The sequence below is a fragment of the Myxocyprinus asiaticus genome, chromosome 29, assembly GCF_019703515.2.
Source record: "Myxocyprinus asiaticus isolate MX2 ecotype Aquarium Trade chromosome 29, UBuf_Myxa_2, whole genome shotgun sequence".
NCBI classification, from domain to species: Eukaryota; Metazoa; Chordata; class Actinopteri; order Cypriniformes; family Catostomidae; genus Myxocyprinus; species Myxocyprinus asiaticus.
This window is the reverse complement of record NC_059372.1, coordinates 25,558,090-25,578,088: the sequence shown is the minus strand read 5'-3', so window position 1 is coordinate 25,578,088 and position 19,999 is coordinate 25,558,090. Positions and strand designations below refer to the sequence as shown.

At 40.8% G+C, this 19,999-nt stretch overlaps 1 protein-coding gene across 6 annotated transcripts in view; it reads left to right on the top strand.

Annotated features, from left to right (window-relative positions):
- Positions 1-19,999, top strand: part of LOC127419706 (voltage-gated potassium channel subunit beta-2-like) — a 109,779-nt gene that overhangs the window by 59,678 nt on the left and 30,102 nt on the right. For 2 of the 6 annotated variants that reach the window (XM_051661347.1, XM_051661351.1), the window contains exon 1: positions 1,223-1,431. The exons of 3 other annotated variants lie outside the window; for them this stretch is intronic. In XM_051661347.1, coding sequence (XP_051517307.1) covers positions 1,223-1,431 — 209 coding nt within the window. Of the gene's footprint in view, positions 1-1,222; positions 1,432-4,450; positions 4,515-19,999 lie in introns of those variants that run through there. One more of the 6 variants, XM_051661350.1, reaches the window with a different exon arrangement.

Sequence of the window (19,999 nt, the reverse complement as noted above, 5' to 3'; positions counted from 1 at the left end):
GTTCATCCAAAAATAGTATGGCCAAATTTTTTTGTCATAATTTACTCACACTAATGTTGTTCCAAAACCAAATGCTTTCTTCTATGGAACACAAATGGAGATGTCAGATGTTTGGAACAACATAAGGGTGAGTAAATAATTACCGAATTTTGATTTTTGGGTGAACGTTCCCTTTAGGTTACATTTAAATGATTGCACAGTAATCTGTTGTGATAGCAGAGATGACAAAGCATTTACAAATTTCTTTTAGCTGTTTTGTTTTAGCTATTCTTTTAGTTATTTTTTGATACTGTGTTACTGGCATGTGGGTTAAATGCACTGGCTTGAGCCAGACTTTGTTGTGTTTAGTCTATAGTAAGTGCAGTCATTCTGTCTTGCATAGGCAGTGTGGAATATCAAGTACAAGCTGATCTAACACAACATAGTGTAAGCTTGGACCTTCCCACTTTCTCTGGCAATACTCTCTCTCTCTCTCTCTCTCTCTCTCTCTCTTTAAGCATTTATGCATGTGCTCAGTAGACAGTGAACAACATTATTGGATGTTGATCTAACAGGAAGCTAGGATATGAAAACTCACAGTCTGTTAACGTTAGAATCAGACAGACTGACTAATACAGCACCAGGGCGGAAAGGAATCAAGCAACTGAAGGAACACAGAAGAAAGAGGGAGAAAAAAGAAGATCAACTCCACTTGGAGAAAAGACAGAGAAGAGACCAGATAACCATGGTTTGATGTACTGCAGTGTGACGTGGATGGATGTGGAATTCCTCCCTTGTGCTGTGTTGATGTGATTGGTGCCCGGAGTTCACTGCTTCACGGGCTGCTGCTGCCCTAGAGCCAGAGCATTGGAATTCACTCTAACAGAGACGAGCGCACTCACATGCACTGAGACACTGACTTATACACACTTTTCACACACATACAGATGGCTCATGGACAAATACACACTCTGGCAGCACTTCAGACTGATATGTGCACTTGTGATATAAGCGAGCATTGCATTCACCTTTGACATCTGCAATATCCATCTTTAACCTTTTTTAACGGCTTTTTCAACAAGTTTTGGAAGAAGAGACGTTTTCTCAGCTCCTGGTCCTAAGGGCGAGAAGATACTAGACTTGTTCATTCTCCCATGTCCTTTGAGCAGTAAAAACATTGGTGCCTGCTTGTTTGAGTCAGCATCTTCATTGGTAAGACCGTCCTCGGGGGCTCTCCGTTAGCATGCAGGTGTCATTTGTGTGCACGGACCACCGAGCTGTTAGCCGGAGCACAGAGGACCGACTGAACCGACAGAACGCCAACAGCCCCAGCTTGGGGACCAAAAGCAAGTTCCGTGCCGTGGCGATGGTGGCCCGTAGCCTGGGCCAACTCTCTGTGCATAATGTGCCCTCCTCTGGCGACCACTGCTTGAGAACTGGTATGAAATACAGGTAGGTGAGACAGCTTGTGTAGTTGGCCTTGTTTCACTTCACTTTGGTAAACAGAAATGTCTGGATACTACTTGATTGATTTATTTAGTTAATCTGTTTTGTTGTCGGCTACTGTATGGTAAATTGATACATTACTATGTTTGTCCTCATTTGTAACCGTGGTTAAAATTGTCTGCTAAATGAACAAATGTAATTTATCTTAAGTTTGTTAGTTAGTTAAATGTGGGTGGTGAATAATAAGTTCATAAGGCATTGACCTGCTGCCTCTCTCTTTTTTAGATTACAGCGCTCATACTGCCCACAGTCTACACCCCGTTCCGCTTTCTATCCGCTCACTAAAATGCTCAATCCCTAAAGTAAACCCACCCTCCCTCCTCATTTTTCCATGCTTTAATTTGGGTAATTCTACATCAAAGGCACTTTGTAGCCTTGCAAGGTAATGTAGAGTGTCTTCCACATCCTGATTAACCTGATATGTAACTGAACACCTGAGAAGTTCTCTCTCTCTTTCTCACTCTCTCTCTTGCTACCAAACATCTTGGCTCTCAAAGCTAATTCTCCCATTGTAATTAAGTCTTTGAAATGTAATGCTGTTAAATTGTAAATTTCATGTACTTGTGACGTCTACATTTATTTCACAGGAATGCAAGAGTGTCAGTTCTTTGGAGTAATTTAATATTGTGTAATATTACCTGGTCAAAATAATTTCTATAATGAGAATTGCACTGGTCCATGTATTACACATACTGTCTTTAAGTTTGATTTGCTCTGTTTTGGATCTTATTGATTCACAAATGTAAGTATTCAACATATATGTATTGGTTCTATTCTTGTCGTTCCATCCCCTTTTCTATAATTCTTTATTAGTTGCTGTACTTCTTTTGAAAAATATCTTCATACTGGCAGTTTACCTACTATTAATTTTCATAATATTGGTTCGTAAAGCCTGCTTCCTTCATATCTAACTTGTAATGAAATGAACAAGTGATAGGGATTAATTCTTGACAGGCTGCACACTTTTTAAGTGCAATATTTAATTACTTCTGAGCTGTGTTATGTTCAAACACCCATATCAGTTGATGGTCTCCTTCTTATCCTCCTTGCATCAAATGCACTGGAGGTTGATTAGTGTAAAGCAAACTATGGAAGCCTAAGGCAGCTGACTTGCTCTCTAGCTCACCAGCTTGGCAGAAATGTGTATTTCTTACTCAAAATAAAGTCATAATTTACTCCTTTTAGATGCTCATTCAGATGTTTTTTTTTTTTTCAAAAAAGCAACCGACCACTGAACCACAAACACAGAATTGTGGGATTTCTCTGGCAGCAAAAGATACATTCATGCTGCCTTCCATAAACCAACCAAATTTTGCAAACATTAGTTTCATGCATGCCTTTTTTCCTTCCTACCTATGTAAACTAACTGCAAAGGTAGCATTTTTTAGCTTTTGGACACAGATTATGAATTCGATGTGATCATGAATGTTGATGTGAAAAATTTCTCCATGTTCAATTACAAGTGTATTAGCATGTACCTGAGGCAAGTCAACACAAAAAACTTTAAGTCCCTTACAGAACAGGCAGCTTGTGTGACCTGCATCAGTGGCCTCATATGAGAATTCTCTCAGGCAGGCAGCCATAATGCTCTTTCATGAAATGTCATCATATGCTTATGAGGGGGACTCGGGACTCTTCTCTTCAGGGCAATTGTGAGAATAACATTAATGGAATAGTTCCCCCAAAATTGAAATAAATTAATATTTTTATAAAGAAAGAGAACAAGGATTTTGAGTTTTGAGGGTTACCATTATGGTGAAGAGTGGAGCTTGAGCTAACGATGAGGACAGGTAGATGTCACACATGAAATTGTTTGTTTCTTTGTTGAGCAAATAATTTGCTAACCATAGCATAGTTTCTAAACTACACTCTGTAGTGCTTCCAACCAGCATGCATTTAGTATGCTAACATCACTTTCACTAGATAGTACACAAGAGATTTATTTCAATTACATTGACACATCTAATTTTGTTGGGTGTACCCAATTCAAAGGGTTTGTGTTGAGATAACATAGTCAATTTAAGTAAAGAAAACCCATTCAAACACGTGGAACAACTGTCCACGATTGAATCAAGTTCAGACAACTTTTTGAATCAGTTGAAACAAGTTTTTTTTTTTTTTTTTTTGTGTGCATTTAAGTAGATACAGTAGGGTATCTACTTGGGTAATAAGTGAAAGGGTAATAAGTTATATTGTACTCTATTACTGTTTGATAATTTGTTAATCCAACTATAGACTGATACAATATTGTTTCTAAACTGACTCCAAAAACATACTTTTCAGCATCTTGAATCCAACACCATTTCTTAGCTGTCTGCCTAACAGCCCATTATTCATCCACACATCATGATGTTTTGGCACCCCTTGCGGAGCATGTACACACTCTGCGTGTGCTTGGGCAGAGAGGAGTGGGCCCCTGTAGGGATAAGATTACTCATTCCGATAAGATGCCCGTGCCTCCTAGGCAGGATAACGCCTACTGTATAGTTCACTAGTGAAGCGTAGCCCACAAAACCCTCGATGACACATCCCCCTTCTTTTCTGCCTGGTTCCTCTAACTTTTTATCTCTATCTATTCACTCATATCCCTCCATCCACCTTTTCACCACATCACTTCTGCCCCATGCCTTTCTAATGTAACCGCACTGCATACTCTTCCTACTCTTCCACTTAAAGCTTTTTTTTTTTTTTTGTGTTTTTATTTGGTGTGATGAAATTGAGAACATACTGACTATACGTCTTGTTTGAAAACACTTGTACACTAAAATTAAAGTGTTCTGAGAGGGATTCCTGGTGGCTTACTGTTCATTGAATGAATGGGGTCGAATGTGCGTTGTGAACTCCATGTGTGGGATCTCTATCCCTGTCCTTAACCTACACAGAGCTTGGGGTGTTTGGTCATCTGCAGTGCTAATGAGCTTGTGTGTGTGAATGAATATGTGTGTGTTTTCTCTAATTAAAGCAGCTGCTGTCTCGGCCAGCCATAGGGCAGGAGAGGAGATCCAGCTAGTTTTCTGTCTCATCAGTTGGTGAGTCTTCCTGAGACAAACCATACCATGAATTTACAGGGAATTTTGTCATTAATTAATCCATGTTGCTAATTACAAATGCTCAAGATCCCTACAAATAAGCAACAATAAGAGTGCATTTCCACATTATGACTCTCTTTATTTCTAACTCATATAACATTATTGTTGTAAAATAACAGGGTGCGATTTGTTGAAAAACCAGAGAGTTTTTCAATGTGAATGTCATCATGAAATTTTAATGTAGAAATTCAGATGACGGTGTAATTCATATCAAAAGCAGTCTTAAATTATTAAACTGTAGACTAAAACCACAGAATAATTGTTTTAACTGAATTTAATTTAATCAAAATAATTAACTGTCTTATTAACTGTAAATTGTTAAACAGTTAACAGGAGGCATTAGGATATGCTGTCAAATATTTTGCTGCAGGGCTAACAATAGCTAACAAATAACAAATTTGTTAACAAATCATCAGTCATCTGTCAGTCATGCATTTCCACGCGGCCACACTGGTATAAAGATAAAAAATATTTTTTAACTTCTATAAAACGCCCGGTAAAATAATCCCTGTTTAAGGTTATAATTTTGTGATTCTGAACTGTCTGTGAGCCCTTGGATTTAACTATCGTTTTTTCTCATAATCTCCGTGTGTCTGAAGATTTTGGTCATGAAGATGAGTGAAAAAAAGTTGCGCTTCACAATTTAAGGTTACACTGGTTGTTGCGTATGGGTGAATGCATTTTTTCCTCAAGCATGAAATGCAATTAAGTGATAGGCTACAGCATATGTTCATGTTTAATATTTCTTGATAATTAATCAGCACAGCTATAATGTTTTTTTTTTTGATGGGTTAATTATGTGTAAATGCAATGAGTTTACGCACTCATCTCTGGGATCTCTACAGACACCCCTTATCCTGTGCAAATCGAAGTTAACAATACAGACTTCCGCAGTAATAATTAATCTACAGTCAGACATTTGTCCGGGAAACGAATCAGTTCTAAATATGTTGGATATGGTAAATACATTTAGTCTGACTAGATACGGATAAAACGTATCCCCTCCGGAGATAAAACATGAATGACCAGAAGGGGGGATATCAAAAGCAGAGGCAGGGTAATCACCATCCCCCCTGGCAAATCGCACCCTGTAAAATAATGTGATGAATCTTTTCATGTACTGTAGCTTTTGAAAAAACTTAATTCAGTCAAAATACAGTATAAAGTGAAAATGCAGTTTAAGTTTAACATAATGAAATTATATTATTTATGCTACTAATATTACTAATAATACTAATATAAACTGCATTAAAAAGCCAATGTTTTGTGAGCTTTAGTCCATGTCTGTTAGCTTTGAGACTAGTGATGCACCATGTATCGTCCGCCGATATTTATCGGCCAATTATTGAACAAATTAAAACCATTGGCAAATAGTTTTAAAGCATGAAAATGCAGATGTGAAAAAATGATGGTTATTTATAATTAATTATCACACTTTTTAATAACTCTTTGAATTCAAATGCACAATCCAGAAATAATGATAGCCACAGAATGTAATAACATGTAATATTTTATTTATAATCATTCTCATTCTCAAATTGAGGACAAACCATTGTTACATACATGACAATTGTGAAAGCGTCACTTACATATGTACACGATGAGATAAAACCATCCAAAGTGCTTTGACACCAGCAAACTTTGACTTCTCAGACATTGGTATGGTATCCATTAAGGCTACATGATTAATTTAATTAAGACTGAAAGTGCAATATGGTCTTACACGATTACTAAACTTTTGAATTCTTAAAAATAGACTGCATTCAGGTGATTCAGTCAGCATGTCTGTTAGCATTGTGTAAGCAAGCAGCGCCCTCTAGCGGTGTGTATGGAATCATCCATTATCCATTATACAAAAAAATTATCCTTTGATTAAAACTTTTATTTTTCCATAATGTGGTTTACATTTCCGTGGAACTGCTCAACATATGCATAATATGAATTTATGATGTTCTATTATATACAGTACTGTACTAACATGTAAAATGTCAGTTCTGTTGTTTTGAACTGCAAAAACAGAAGTGCAAAAATGTTTTAGACATTGGGGTTCTATTGAAACTGTCTGTTTCAATAGAAAATACACTGCCTGGCCAAAAATGTTGCATACTCTAACATTTCGTTGGACCGCCTTCAGCTTTGATTACGGCACGCATTCGTCATGGGATTGTTTCAACAAACTTATGCAACATCACAACATTTATTTCCACCCAGAGTTGCATAAATTTTTGGACGAGATCTTATATTGATGACGGGAGAGTCAAACCACTCCTTAAAGTCTTCTCCAGCACATCCCAAAAACTTTCAATGGGGTTAAGATCAGGAATCTGTGGTGGCCAATTCATGTGTGAAAATCATTCCTCGTGCTCCCTGAACCACTCTTTCACTATTTGAGCCTGGTGAATCTTGGCATTGTCATCTTGGAATATGCCCGTGCCATCAGGGAAGAAAAAATCCATTGATGGAATAACCTGGTCATTCAGTACATTCAGGTACTTAATTTTATTGCTGCATAATGTTGCTGAGCCTAACCTGACCAATTGAAGCAAGCCCAGATCATAACACTGCCTCCAGAGGCTTGTACAGTGGTCACTATGCATGACGGGTGCATCGCTTCATGCGCTTCCCTTCTTACCCCGACGCACCCATCGCTTTGGAATAGGGTAAATCTGGACTCATCAGACCACATGACCTTTTCCATTGCTCCATAGTCCAGTATTTATGCTCCCTAGCAAACTGAAGTAGTTTTTTCCGATTAGCTTCACTAACAAGTGGCTTTCTTGTGGCCACACAGCTGTTTAGTACAAATCCTGTTAGTTCTCGTCACACTGTGCATGTGAAAATGCTCTTACTTTCACTATTAAACATAGCCGTTAGTTCTACTGTTGATTTTTTATGATGAGACTTCAAGAGTTTTTGTGATCTCCGATCATGATCATTCAAGATTTTTTTCCGACCACATTTCTTCCGTGAAGCTGACGGTTCACCACTATCCTTCCAGGTTTTAATAATGTGTTGGACAGTTCTTAACCTAATTCCAGTGATTTCAGCAATCTCCTTAGTTGTTTTCTTTGCTTGATGCAGGCTAATAATTAGCCCCTTCTGATACACAGTAACATCTTTGCCACGGGATATGTCTTCCGACATGGTTGTTTAAGAAATGTGAAGCTACACACTGCATCAGTTAGGGTTAAAAGAATTGTTGCCAGCTGAAATATATTAATTACTGCAATAATGATCCAATCATAAGCTCTTAAGTATATGCTTATTTAAATTCAGACAGTGACTTTTTTTTTTTTTTTTGGCCAGGCAGTGTACGTCAGCATAGGAAAGAAAACTGTGCTTGTCAAGTGATTTCATGGGGTCTTTAATGTAAGCTTGGACACAAGACCAAGTGTACCTTATTTCCGGAGTCTGCCTGAGCAAAACTGTGCTCTAACATTAAGTTATTGGTAAATCTGCAATCAAGCTATCTGTTGCTAATTATAAACATTTAAGAACCCTTCAAATGAGCGACAGTAAGTGAATACCCACTGTACGGCACTATCCACACAGTATCCAGTTACTGTACCTCCAACAGCAGTTGTGTTAGTGTAGGTAGGCAGCATCCTGCATTAAGAGACCTATTCTGATCTGCGTTAAAGGGCCTGTCGACATCCATTAACGAAGATTAGTGGAACAGGACCAGCGTTTCCCACACATGCAACCTCAGCCAAGTGCAGCTCCCTGGGGAGGTACTGTGCTCAGAAGAGGTTCTCATCTCATTGTGAACATGCCTTTTAAACTTCCATATGCTGCTGAGTTGCTTTGTTGCCATTAACAGTGTAAGATCAAGAAAGTTTGTTTAAAGGCATTATGAATTATTGATTGCAGACTTCATGAGTTGATCGATTTTAGTAATGGAGTTTCCACTTTTACTGGCTTACTAATGGAAAGATTGTTCTCTGGTTAATTAACTATATTGCTTCACAGAAGCAAATTATGCACATCAAGAAGTCTATTTTGCCACTCTCAAGTTGTATACTGTAGATGTCAGTGGCAGGCTATGCATTTAAAGTCTAGGCCAGGGATCGGCAACCTAAGGCACGCGTGCCAGCATTGGCACGCGGAGGGGTAGTCACCGGCACGCCAGCAACGGCGAGAGAGGAATAGACTATTTTATTTATATAAATTCCGCACCTGCATTCCAATCTACATCTTGATGTAATCCTTCCTCATGAAACAAAAGTTAAAATGTGACGAGACTGCAGTATACCCAACAGACTCATGCAGTGCGTGCAAGCCATTTGCGCATCACGAGCAGGTAGCGCTTCACTTTCTGTTAACTGCTTCGGTCAGACTGCATGGATGAGCCTACATTCCGTGTTTCATTTGTTTCTTTTTGCTTGCAGAACAACACGTAATGCAATAAGAAAAACACCACTATTAATCCTTGAGATTACCAACCCAGCATACTGGTACATCCTCTTTAAACCATGGTCACACTCAAAATGACATTAAACGATTAAAAGAGAAAATGTCTCGTTACTGTCATAACCTCCGTTCCATGATGGAGGGAACGAGATGTTGTGTCGATGTAGTGACACTAGGGGTCGATCTTGAGAGCCCGAGATACCTTCAGATCTCTGAGAAAAGGCCAATGAGAATTGGCGAGTAGAATTTGCATGCCACTCCCCCCGACATACGGGTATAATAGGGAGGCTGGAATGCGGATTCATTCAGGTTTTTGCACTGAGGAGCCGAGACAAGGTCTCAGCCATTACAGCGGTGTAGTTCAGCCTGTGGCAAGAGGGACACAACATCTCGTCCCTCCATCAGGGAACGGAGGTTACGACAGTAACTGAGACAATGGCTGAACTGTGTTACGTGAACTGCCTATGCAGGTGTAGGCAAGCTACTGTGAGCGTAGGAACAGATGCACTTGGACTGCACGTAGCCTCCCCAGACACCCCAAAACGTCATGTAATTCCCAACAACCCTGAGGGGGGGAAGGAGACGTATCTAGTATGGGAGCAGGCCACACCACACCAAGTTTTTCTCGCCACAGAAAATTAGATTCGGCTGGGGCCTTTAAATGCTCATAAAATGCACCGGGGAAGGCGTTCTTTTCCATTCCTATTCTTTCAGGGGGAAAAGACCCCGCGGAGGCCACACCCTGCCATGAGGGGGAGGGTAAAAAAGGGGCGAATACGTCATATGGGCCTAAGGCCGCACATGGAAGAGGTGCAGCGGTAGGTCCTGCCCTTCGTAGGGGAGGAGCTCTACAAATGCAGCGACTGGGGTAGAGAGGGCTCTGCCAAGGGAGACGTGGGTCTACCGAAAAAGGGAGACCGTACCGCGGAAGATACATCAAAGGAGGTTACTGGGGTAACCGAGACCTGTGGAGCACTTACCCCAGTACAGGGCACATTATCACATGTACTGGGTCTGACTACGAATTTCTCCACAGAATTCGTGAGCCAGAGGGCTAGAAGGAAGGACATCCAGGGTTCACAGGTCGTGAACACGCATGGGAGAGAAGAGCGCACGGCTTCACCTCGTGGAGGGGAAAGGCACTATACACAAGTGGTACACCCAGCCAGCTGCCCCACGTAACGAAACGTACCTGTTCGTACCTGAAAGAACACGGGACGAAACCGGCTCAACCCGCAGATTGTAAAATCTCACGAAGGTAGTGGGTGTTGCCCAGCCCGCTGCTCTACAGATGTCTGCTAGAGAGTTGCCATTGGCCAGTGCCCATAAGGATGCCACACTCCTTGTGGAGTGTGCTCGAACCCACAAGGGGGCGGGCACGGATAGGGTCTGGTAGGCCAATGCGATTGCGTCTACGACCCAGTGGGAATGCCTCTGTTTGGAGACAGCGTTCCATTTCCGATGTCTGCCGAAGCAGACAAAGAGCTGCTCAGAGCGTCTAAAGCTCTGCATGCGATCCAAGTTGATGCGCAAACGATAAGGCTTTGTTCTTAGTTGCACAGAGGGCAAGATCGGTCGCCGAGTGCAGCTTTGTAGCACACCAGGATCAGAACTACCCTCGTGTAGCTCTTTCAAAGCCTTGGCCTGATGGACCTGTAAGAGGGCCATGGCGTGCAGGGCAGAGGCGGCCTGACCAGCAGCGCTGTAGGCTTTAGTCGCCAGAGACGACATCGTCCCACAGGCTCGGGAAGTGAGTGCCGTGCAACTCCGCCAGGTGGTGGTGCTCAGCGGGCACAGGTGTGTCGCGTTCGCATTATCCACCTGGGGTGTCGCGGCATAACCCTCGGCCGCCCCACCGTCGAGGGTAGTGAGAGCGGATGAACTGAAGGATCAAGTTCGGGCAGCGAAAGGTGCCCTCCATGATCATGTCAGCTCATCGTGCACTTCTGGGAAGAAGGGGACTGGAGGGGGGTGTGGCCCTGAGCGGTGCGCCAAACCCAGAAACCAGTTGTCAATCGGCAAGTGCTCAGGGGTGGGTGGAGGGTTCCACTCAAGCCCAACACTCGCGGTGGCCCGGGCAAGCATGGCGGTCATCTCTGCGTTGGCCTCAGACTGGGCTGCCACACCCGAAGGCAGCAGCCCGGTCGAGTCCTCGGTGTCTGACATCACCAAGGCGCTCTCCGATGCAGCGATCAACATCTCATCTGGTTCACGAGCTCCGAAAGAGACATTAGGCTGGCACTGAGGCGAGCTGCCTGTCTCATCCCAGAACTGGACGGGCGCAAGCAAGCATACCGGGGAGTGGGCGGTCCTTGGGGGTTTACCCGGCGGAACCGTACCCATTGAAGCCCCCGAGGGCGGCCTTGTACCCATAGGTAGAAGGACCAGCGGGGGGGACAGCTGAGGTGGCTTTCCCTCGAAAGAAGGACAGCTGAAGTGGCTTTCCCTCGCACTGAGAACATGAACCATCCACGAACACTTCCTCAACCTGATTTTGGCCCAGGCACATGAGGTAGTGATCGTGACAGTCAGAGGCAGAGAGGTAACGACCGCATCCAGGAACTGCAGAGACGGAAGGGCATCTTTAAAAAGACACGTCTTTAAAAAGACGTTCAACGTCACTGTGCCTGCTCTAATAGAGGAAATATACTCTTTAGAGGAAATAAACTCTTTTAAAGCACTGTCGAAGCGCCCAGGGGCGTAGTCTGCAGTGGAGTGCAGAGTGGAGAGAAAGCCGTTGGAATACACTCTATATCCAACAGCACACGCTTCTGAAGAGGTGAATGGATCAGTAGTAGTATTCAGCTCGCTGAAATACAACCGTTCGGCTCCGAAGAAAAAATCTGAATGAATCTGTATTCCAGCCTCCCTTTTATACCCGTATGTCGGGGGGAGTGGCATGCAAATTCTACTCACCAATTCACAATGCCCTTTTCTCAGAGATCTGAAGGTGTCTCGGGCTCTCAAGATCGACCCCTAGTGTCACTACATCGACACAATGTCGAGTGAGTGACAGAAGGGGAACATAAATCCATATGGTGGGTTTCAAAAATCTTTTCAAGTCTATTCAAAATATAAATTAAACCTGGAAATAAAGTTTTAGGATTTTGCAAGTGCGATTAACTGAAAAGGGCTAAATAGTTGATTGACTTATGATGCGCAAATGGCTTGCACGTGCAGCACAAGTCTTGTCACACTTTAATACTGTTTAGCCTCCCATTCATCTGATGAAAACATGCTGCGTGATCATGAGGAAGGATTACATCAAGATTAGAATGCAGGTGCGGTAAACATTATATAAATAAAATAGCCTGCTTCTCTCTCGCTGTTGCTTGCGTGCTAGTGATTAAATGATTACAGTGACATAATATAAGAAATATTTAAGATTCCACACAATTTCAGTGATCAGTCATCAAATAAGCAAATTTGTGACATTGTTAACTCATAACACAAATGGACAGGTTTTCTTTCATTAAAGCACTTTAGATGCTCTGTACAAATTTACAAGCAGGATCATGCTTAAATCATAATCATTGGGTTTTTCACAAAATTTTCACTCAAACTGTTTAATATCATTTGTAATGAAAAATGATTTAAATTATTAAATTAGAAAAATGCAAAATAGAAACATTTTCACAAGGGGGGGGCTTGGTTGTCGACATAGCCATTGACCAGGAAAATAAAAAATGGCACTCCATGTCAAAAATGTTGCTGACCCCTGGTCTAGGCCTTCAGTGTGATTCATGCCATTAAGAAAACACAATGAATAAGACTCCCTATGCCTTTGGGCATCATACATTATGTCGCAGCTAACTAGTAATACCAATTGACATTTCAAAAACATGTCCGCACATGAAAGCCAGAACTTGAAACGACTCTTAATACTCAAGCAAGCCTAATTTTAACTGCAGCATGACTGTTTTGTGAAATGATCGTCTCCCAAACAGACATTCAAAAATCATAATTTTTCATATGAAACTACCAAGGAGGTCTATAATACCTGGAAAAATATATCTAATAATTTAAATGTTGCTTGCAATAAATTTCGTTTCGTCATGGTACACGGTTATGCTGCGTTCCATTCAAGTTGGATGTGGGATATTCCTACTTGATATCTCCGACCATAAATGCATTCCATTCCCCTATATTCAGAAGATGACGTGTAAGGAAACAAAACTGCAACGCTCCTGTTAGCTTAGCAAGGGTTTGACTCTCATTAGAGATGTCTCCAAGCAACCAAACTGATAAACAGTGCTGCAGCGCTAGCATTTGTGCTTCAGGTGTATGATAAGCAAAAGAGATTATAATTTACCATGTTTTATACACCTGTTTCTGCAGGCGTTTGTTAAACAAGCTTTAATATCATGTAATGTGGAAACGAACTCATTTATCGATATTACTTAATAAAGTGAATGTTTATTTTGTATATCTCCCTGAGTGTCGACATGTTTGTGTGACATCATGCACCTGCATCTCGGCAAAATCGGAGTTGAGAATTTCTGAACGAGCCTTGTTGTAATTCTGACTTAAAAATGCATTCCATTGCACTTTTCCTAGTAGGAAGTTGGAAAATCCGACTTTCTGAGTTGAATGGAATGCAGCACCTCTTTTCAAACATGATCAGACACTGAATGCTCCAGCAGCCTAATTTACACTTAGAAAACTCCTGATGTTGCTATAACAATGCAAAAAGCACTTACCAATTTACTTGAAGTGAAAATCAGTCCTCCTTTCCTGTGTAATAAATTAACCAATCACATGGTCATGCAGAACATCTCGTGTTTTTAAATCCATAAGGATCTCTTTTTCAGGGGCAATACCAGCAGTGATGACAGCCAACTCGTCAGAGAGCTTGATCTTACGTTTTTCACTCTTGAATTATGTACATCACTTAAAGTGTGATTGCGTCACTCAAGGCCAGATAGAAGGCCTCGACCGGGACATATCCTAAAGATCACATAAATCAATCTGATGGGCTGATGAATCTGACAATCTGACTTTAGTTGCCCATCCATTTGCACTGTTGAGGGATTCTGAAGAAATTCTGAAGGCCTAACGGGGTGGAGCTCAGACTCACATGCTGCTTCGGGCATGCGATTTGAGAAACAGTTGTCAGACTTTGCTTGTAAGCATCAAGGAATAAATTCTGACTGGATAAACTTTTTGTTTTTCTCTATTTGTTTGTAGATTAATTAAGAGTGGAAAGCGATTAAAAATACATAGGCAATAAGGTGATTGAGAATGAAAGGATGAAAAATATTTATTTATTTGGCATGTTAGGCCAGCAGAGAAGGCTTTGCTGGCCCTCATAATTCGCTACTGGTAGATGTTTACCATATAAATGTCGAGACATTTGCATCTTTCCATAATGTTTTGTATTCAAGAAAAACCTTCATCAGCCATCAGCTGATGAAGTAAAAATTTCAGTTTGTACACAGTGTTCAACAGCTTAACTTTCACCCTCTGTTGTTGTTCTCCACAGACACAGATTTAAATTTAAGAGTTTGTTAATGCAACTTATTTAACTGGTTCAGGTGTAAGTCTTTAATCCAAAGCAACTTTCAGTACATTTATTAAGGCCATTTCACATGGCTGGGTCTTTCTTACTCCACACTCTCATGACCTGGAGACAGCTGGCTACTCCTTGTTTTAAATGGACACTTTATTATTTTTGAGGTTAGTTGCTTCACAGTTGTGAACCAGTTTGTGGCATTTGTGACCGATATATTACCCATGTAGTTTCTCATACAGTGCATGTGGAGAATTATGCTTGTGTTTTTTTTGGAGTGCAGCTGAATGATTCATTTCAGCAGCTTATGTAAAGGGAACCTCTATTAAGGCACAGTTTACTGTGCTGTCTGTGGCAACCCACAATTAATTATGCCACGTGATGCAGTTAGTGATGCACAGCTTGGGCTGGACCAAAGTCCCTTTCAAGGCAAGTCAGTCCACTTGGTGGCCATCTTTAGAACACTCCCAGACAGCTATTTTCTTTGGATATAAGCGGCAAAAAAGTAAAGCTTTGAATAGGGAAAGACTGAAATCTCCAAAACGGTTGGTCAAGATTATGATCAAGAACATATTTCAAATCAGCAGTAAAATCTGACAACACTGGTATAATAAATTGTGCTTCTTGAGCTCAGATCACACGATATTTCAGGCTGGTCCAGCTAATGCGCATGTGCATTCTCGAGTTGACTGACAGGCGATGTCTGTATCTAAAAGGTGATTTGCTCTTTTACTTGTAAGGTGTGACTTCCTTTTCTACATCTGCCATATTGGGCATTCCAATTTCTACCATTCATTTTAATACAAGTGCTCTGTCTTGAGCTAAATAGTCTCTGGCTGGACACACATGAGTCTGGCATTAGAAAGCAGAAGGGGGCTTTGATTTTGAGTTTGATTTATGGACTATCTTCCTTTCACAGCTGATATTTTGCAGTTCTTTAGGATAATAAGGAGCTATTTTGGCTTGCTTTTTTGGCACCATGTTCTATCTTGGAGAGCCTTAGAGAAATCAGGGAATGCCCTATGCCAGGGGATTTCAAACTGGGGACAAACTTGGCAAAGGCGGTCAGCTGAAAATTTGATTTGAATGCATTTGGAGTGCAGGATAAATGTAAGTTAGTGCAGCCTGACACCAGCATTTGCATACTAGTGTGTGCATGCACAATCACATGTGAGTGCTGACCCATGTTCTGTCCTTGGCTGAGGGATCAAGCTGGAGTTATTCCTGGTCTGCACTCCCTGATTGGAGGAGGCTGTGAGGGACATAACCTCAGAGTTTCACAGACTGCACCTGTGTGCGAGTTCTCCAGCCACATTGCTGCTGTCCTCTCTCTCAGTCCTCTGCCAGTGACCTTCAGCTCAGTACAGTCAGTGCAGACTATCTGCCGCAGATTCATCTGACAGACAATTGGACATAAAGGCTAGATGGTGTATTACAGGAAGCTTTAATTACATTAGACTTCACCTCTGAGAATCAGAATGCAGTTAAGGGGAATTGTTTGTGAGGAAGAAGTTTGAGTTGGTGCACTTTAAGGTAGCCCCAGGTAGCGAATCGATGAGAAGGCCTTTAAAGGTTGATTATTAGAGGACTTTAAAAGCCTTAGAATATCTTTAGAAATGAGGGCTATCTACCATCATCACCTGTGAACTAATGGCTTCTGATCATGAATAAATTAACCATTTGCACATCATAAGCATTATGAAAAGGATGCCTTTTCAATTTCGATAAATCACAAACTAAAGTAAATATTTGTACAATTATAAAAATTGTATCACTTTAATAATCAGTTAAAGTGTTCAGAAATAGCATTGTGCCATCTCAAGCTAAATTAATCAATATTAATATATGTTGGGACACAAAAGAACACAACAGTTGGGTTCCCATTCAGAATCCCATAAATGTTTTTTTTTTCCATAATGTAATTTGTTTTTAATGATAACTTATAAACCAGGCCTACCGTGAGCTCTGAAGTTGTTCATTGATGGTATATGCTTCTGTTTAAAATTATCTGAATTTGTGGTGAATTACTACAATACCCATCCTGCATTCAAATCCGTCTCCCGGTACTCTCAAACTACTTATATATTTGTTTGCAATACATGTAAAATATATTGTTTCTATACTGTTTCTATATTATAATCAACAACTTTAATCAATAGTTTAGGCCTATATTTTTCCACCGTGTATCTTATGTCTTTTTGTCCAATTTTCAAATATGTGTTTGCTTCAAATCAAAGTTTGTAATGTTGCGATTCACCTCAGAAAAGATGGCTGAAAAAGTCTGTTGCACTCTATTAAGACTTCAGAAAGTTAAAAGGGTTGACATTTTTACATTGTACACAGTGCGCACAAGGACATGACACTACAAGGTGCTTCTTATAAACTGAATTTAATGCTGATATTTCTACAAATATCAACATTTCAATAGACCTTTCTCACACGCCGGGTTTTAGAGCGCAGAAGTAAAAGTTCGCAGGGTAAACTTTGACAGCGGTGAATGGGAGATCACAGCAAATATTATATTCACTAACCCATTTGCTCCAAGACCAAAAGAAAAAGTCAGATATTACATTTGAATGACTTTCCAGAAAAGGAAAAAAAATTGAGAGCAGTGGATTAAGAGAAGATGCCAAATATACTGTCACTCTTTCAGCAGCTGTAATCGAAACCCCCTCGCAGCTGTGGTAATTTAGTTTTTAAAACTAATTCCAGGGTAATATAACACAAAGCATAATGTTATAAATTTACACTCAATATTTTAAAAATGTATCATCTAAAAAAATTGCTAGATTTACTCTGCTAAATAAGGCGGAAACGCGTCATCACAGTCTGTGAAAAAGGTCTATTATCAGTTCTTTACAAATTCATAATAACAGGGCTGATATTTTAAGATTAAGATTATCCAAAATTATTATTATCATCATTATTTTTTTAGTCATTTAGGTACAACAGGGGGCATAGTATCTACAGTACATAGTGTTTTACAGTTTGCTATGTTCCATAATTAAAGAGGGGTAAAGATGTGCTTGATTGTCTTTGTGTTCTCTGGTTGCAGCCACAGTCGTCTAGCACCAGTGCATGCTAGTGTTAAACTTTCATCATTGTGGAGCACATGATGATGTTCATCATAGTACTGCTTGAGAGTAACTGAATCATTTGAAAGACAATGCAAAGATTCTGCATCTGGATGACCATGCACTTGCAGTGTAGACAACACTGTTGATTATAAAGGAAGCATTCTACATATTTTGCATTGCTTGCTTGCAGTGTAGACAATGCGTTATAACTTTTGAGTTCATTTAAAGCTGAATTGTGAAGCCTTTTTGTTAAAAATATTTTCTCAAATTAATGTGCAGAGTAAGCCATTCATAGGCTGATTTCATGAGAAGTGTAAACACTGTGGGTCTGTGGAGATATCAGAACAGCTCTGTTTGTTTGGAGCATTCCGTCCAGCACAACACAGCAACATTGGTTCAACCATTGGCATGAGTTTGGTGCGGGACTATCTGTTTGTTTGCAGGTGGACTGTTTGCAACAATCATTATTTTTGCAGTTCCGTTTGGTGATACTATTTAGACATAGAGCTCAATTATTAAGGACACTTGAACATGTACTGAAGGCTTTACACATCATTTTGAGCCCAATCAGCAGGTGGGCAGTTCACCTTCACAGGCCAGTCAATGGATCTCCCTTCCTGTAACTCTATCTCCATCAGACCAGTTAAAAATTCATCACTGGTTTTCAGAGCCTCCACGCTCACTGATAATTTGACTTAAGCAGATAAGTTCCCCGGTTATGTTCTGTTCAGAGCCACTTAGAGGTGACATTGCTGATATCCTGTTTACAAGTAATGGATACACTATACATACATCCACTTTTAAGATTTATTCAGAGTCTGCACTCAAGTTCATGGTGATTGTATATTTTACATTTAACCCTCCAACTGCATTCGGGTCATTTTTGACCTGGGAGAGGTAGATAATAATTTTTAAATACCACATACTGTAGTTTTTAGTACAGGAACCAAACTTTGTGACTTTGTCAAGACTATCAAAATACACACAAGCTGTGTCCCAAATGACACACTATACACTATGCACTTATAAAATATACTATACACTCAGCCATGTAGTGTATGAATTCTCAAAGTGTAGTATCGTCCCAAATGGAACACTTAACGTTTTTTTACTACACGGAAACGTTCGGCATTTAACAGCTGACGGAAGTGATGTTTCAAACCCAAGCGTTGTGTTGCCACTAGCTTTAGCGTGCTATCCACCCTCGGTTCAACACTAATATCTCAATAATATGCATATTCGGGGCCTGGGTAGCTCAGTGGTAAAAGACGCTGGCTACCACCCCTGGAGCTCGCTAGTTCGAATCCAAGAGCGTGCTAAGTGACTCCAGCCAGGTCTCCTAAGCAACCAAATTGGCCCGGTTGCTAGGGAGGGTTGAGTCACATGGGGTAACCTCCTCGGGGTCGCTATAATGTGGTTCGTTCTCGGTGGGGCGCGTGGTGAGTTGAGCACGGATGCCGTGGTGGATGGCGTGAAGCCTTCACACCCGCTATGTCTCCGTGGCAACGCACTTAAGAAGCCACGTGATAAGATGTGTGGGTTGATGGTCTCAGACGCGGAGGAAACTGGGATTCATCCTCCGCCACCCGAATTGAGGCGAATCACTACGTGACCACGAGGACTGGGAATTGGGCATTCCAAATTGGATGAAAAAGGGGGGAAAATGTTTAAAAAAATAATAATATACATATTCACACAGCATGGTATGATATGGTATGGTAAAGCGTTTAACTCACTTTTGTAAGCTGTCTTCACAGAAGTTTCGCTAGTTGTCATATTCTCCATTATTTACAATTGTTTTGCCAGATCACCATCGCTGCCTGTAACTCCGCCTCTTCTGCTATGTATGGCAAGCCACGTGTACTGAGTGCATGAAGTGTCCAACATCCCATAGTTGAAAAAGTGCATCATCCGGGTACTCGTAGTACACTTCTTTTAATTGCATTTTCAGTGTAAACATACTACTCACAGTACTTACACTTCAAAATGACGTAAAAAAGTGCAGAAGTGTGCAGTTTGGGACGCGCCTATTATATATATATATATATATATATATATATATATATATATATATATATATATATACACTATATTGCCAAAAGTATTCGCTCACCTGCCTTTAGACGCATATGAACTTAAGTGACATCCCATTCTTAATCCATAGTGTTTAATATGATGTCGGCCCACCCTTTGCAGCTATAACAGCTTCAACTATTCTGGGAAGGCTTTCCACAAGGTTTAGGAGTGTGTTTATGGGAATTTTTGACCATTCTTCCAGAAGCGCATTTGTGAGGTCAGACACTGATGTTGGACGAGAAGGCCTGGCTCACAGTCTTTGCTCAAATTCATCCCAAAGGTGCTCTATCGGGTTGAGGTCAGGACTCTGTGCAGGCCAGTCAAGTTCTTCCACACCAAACTCGCTCATCCAT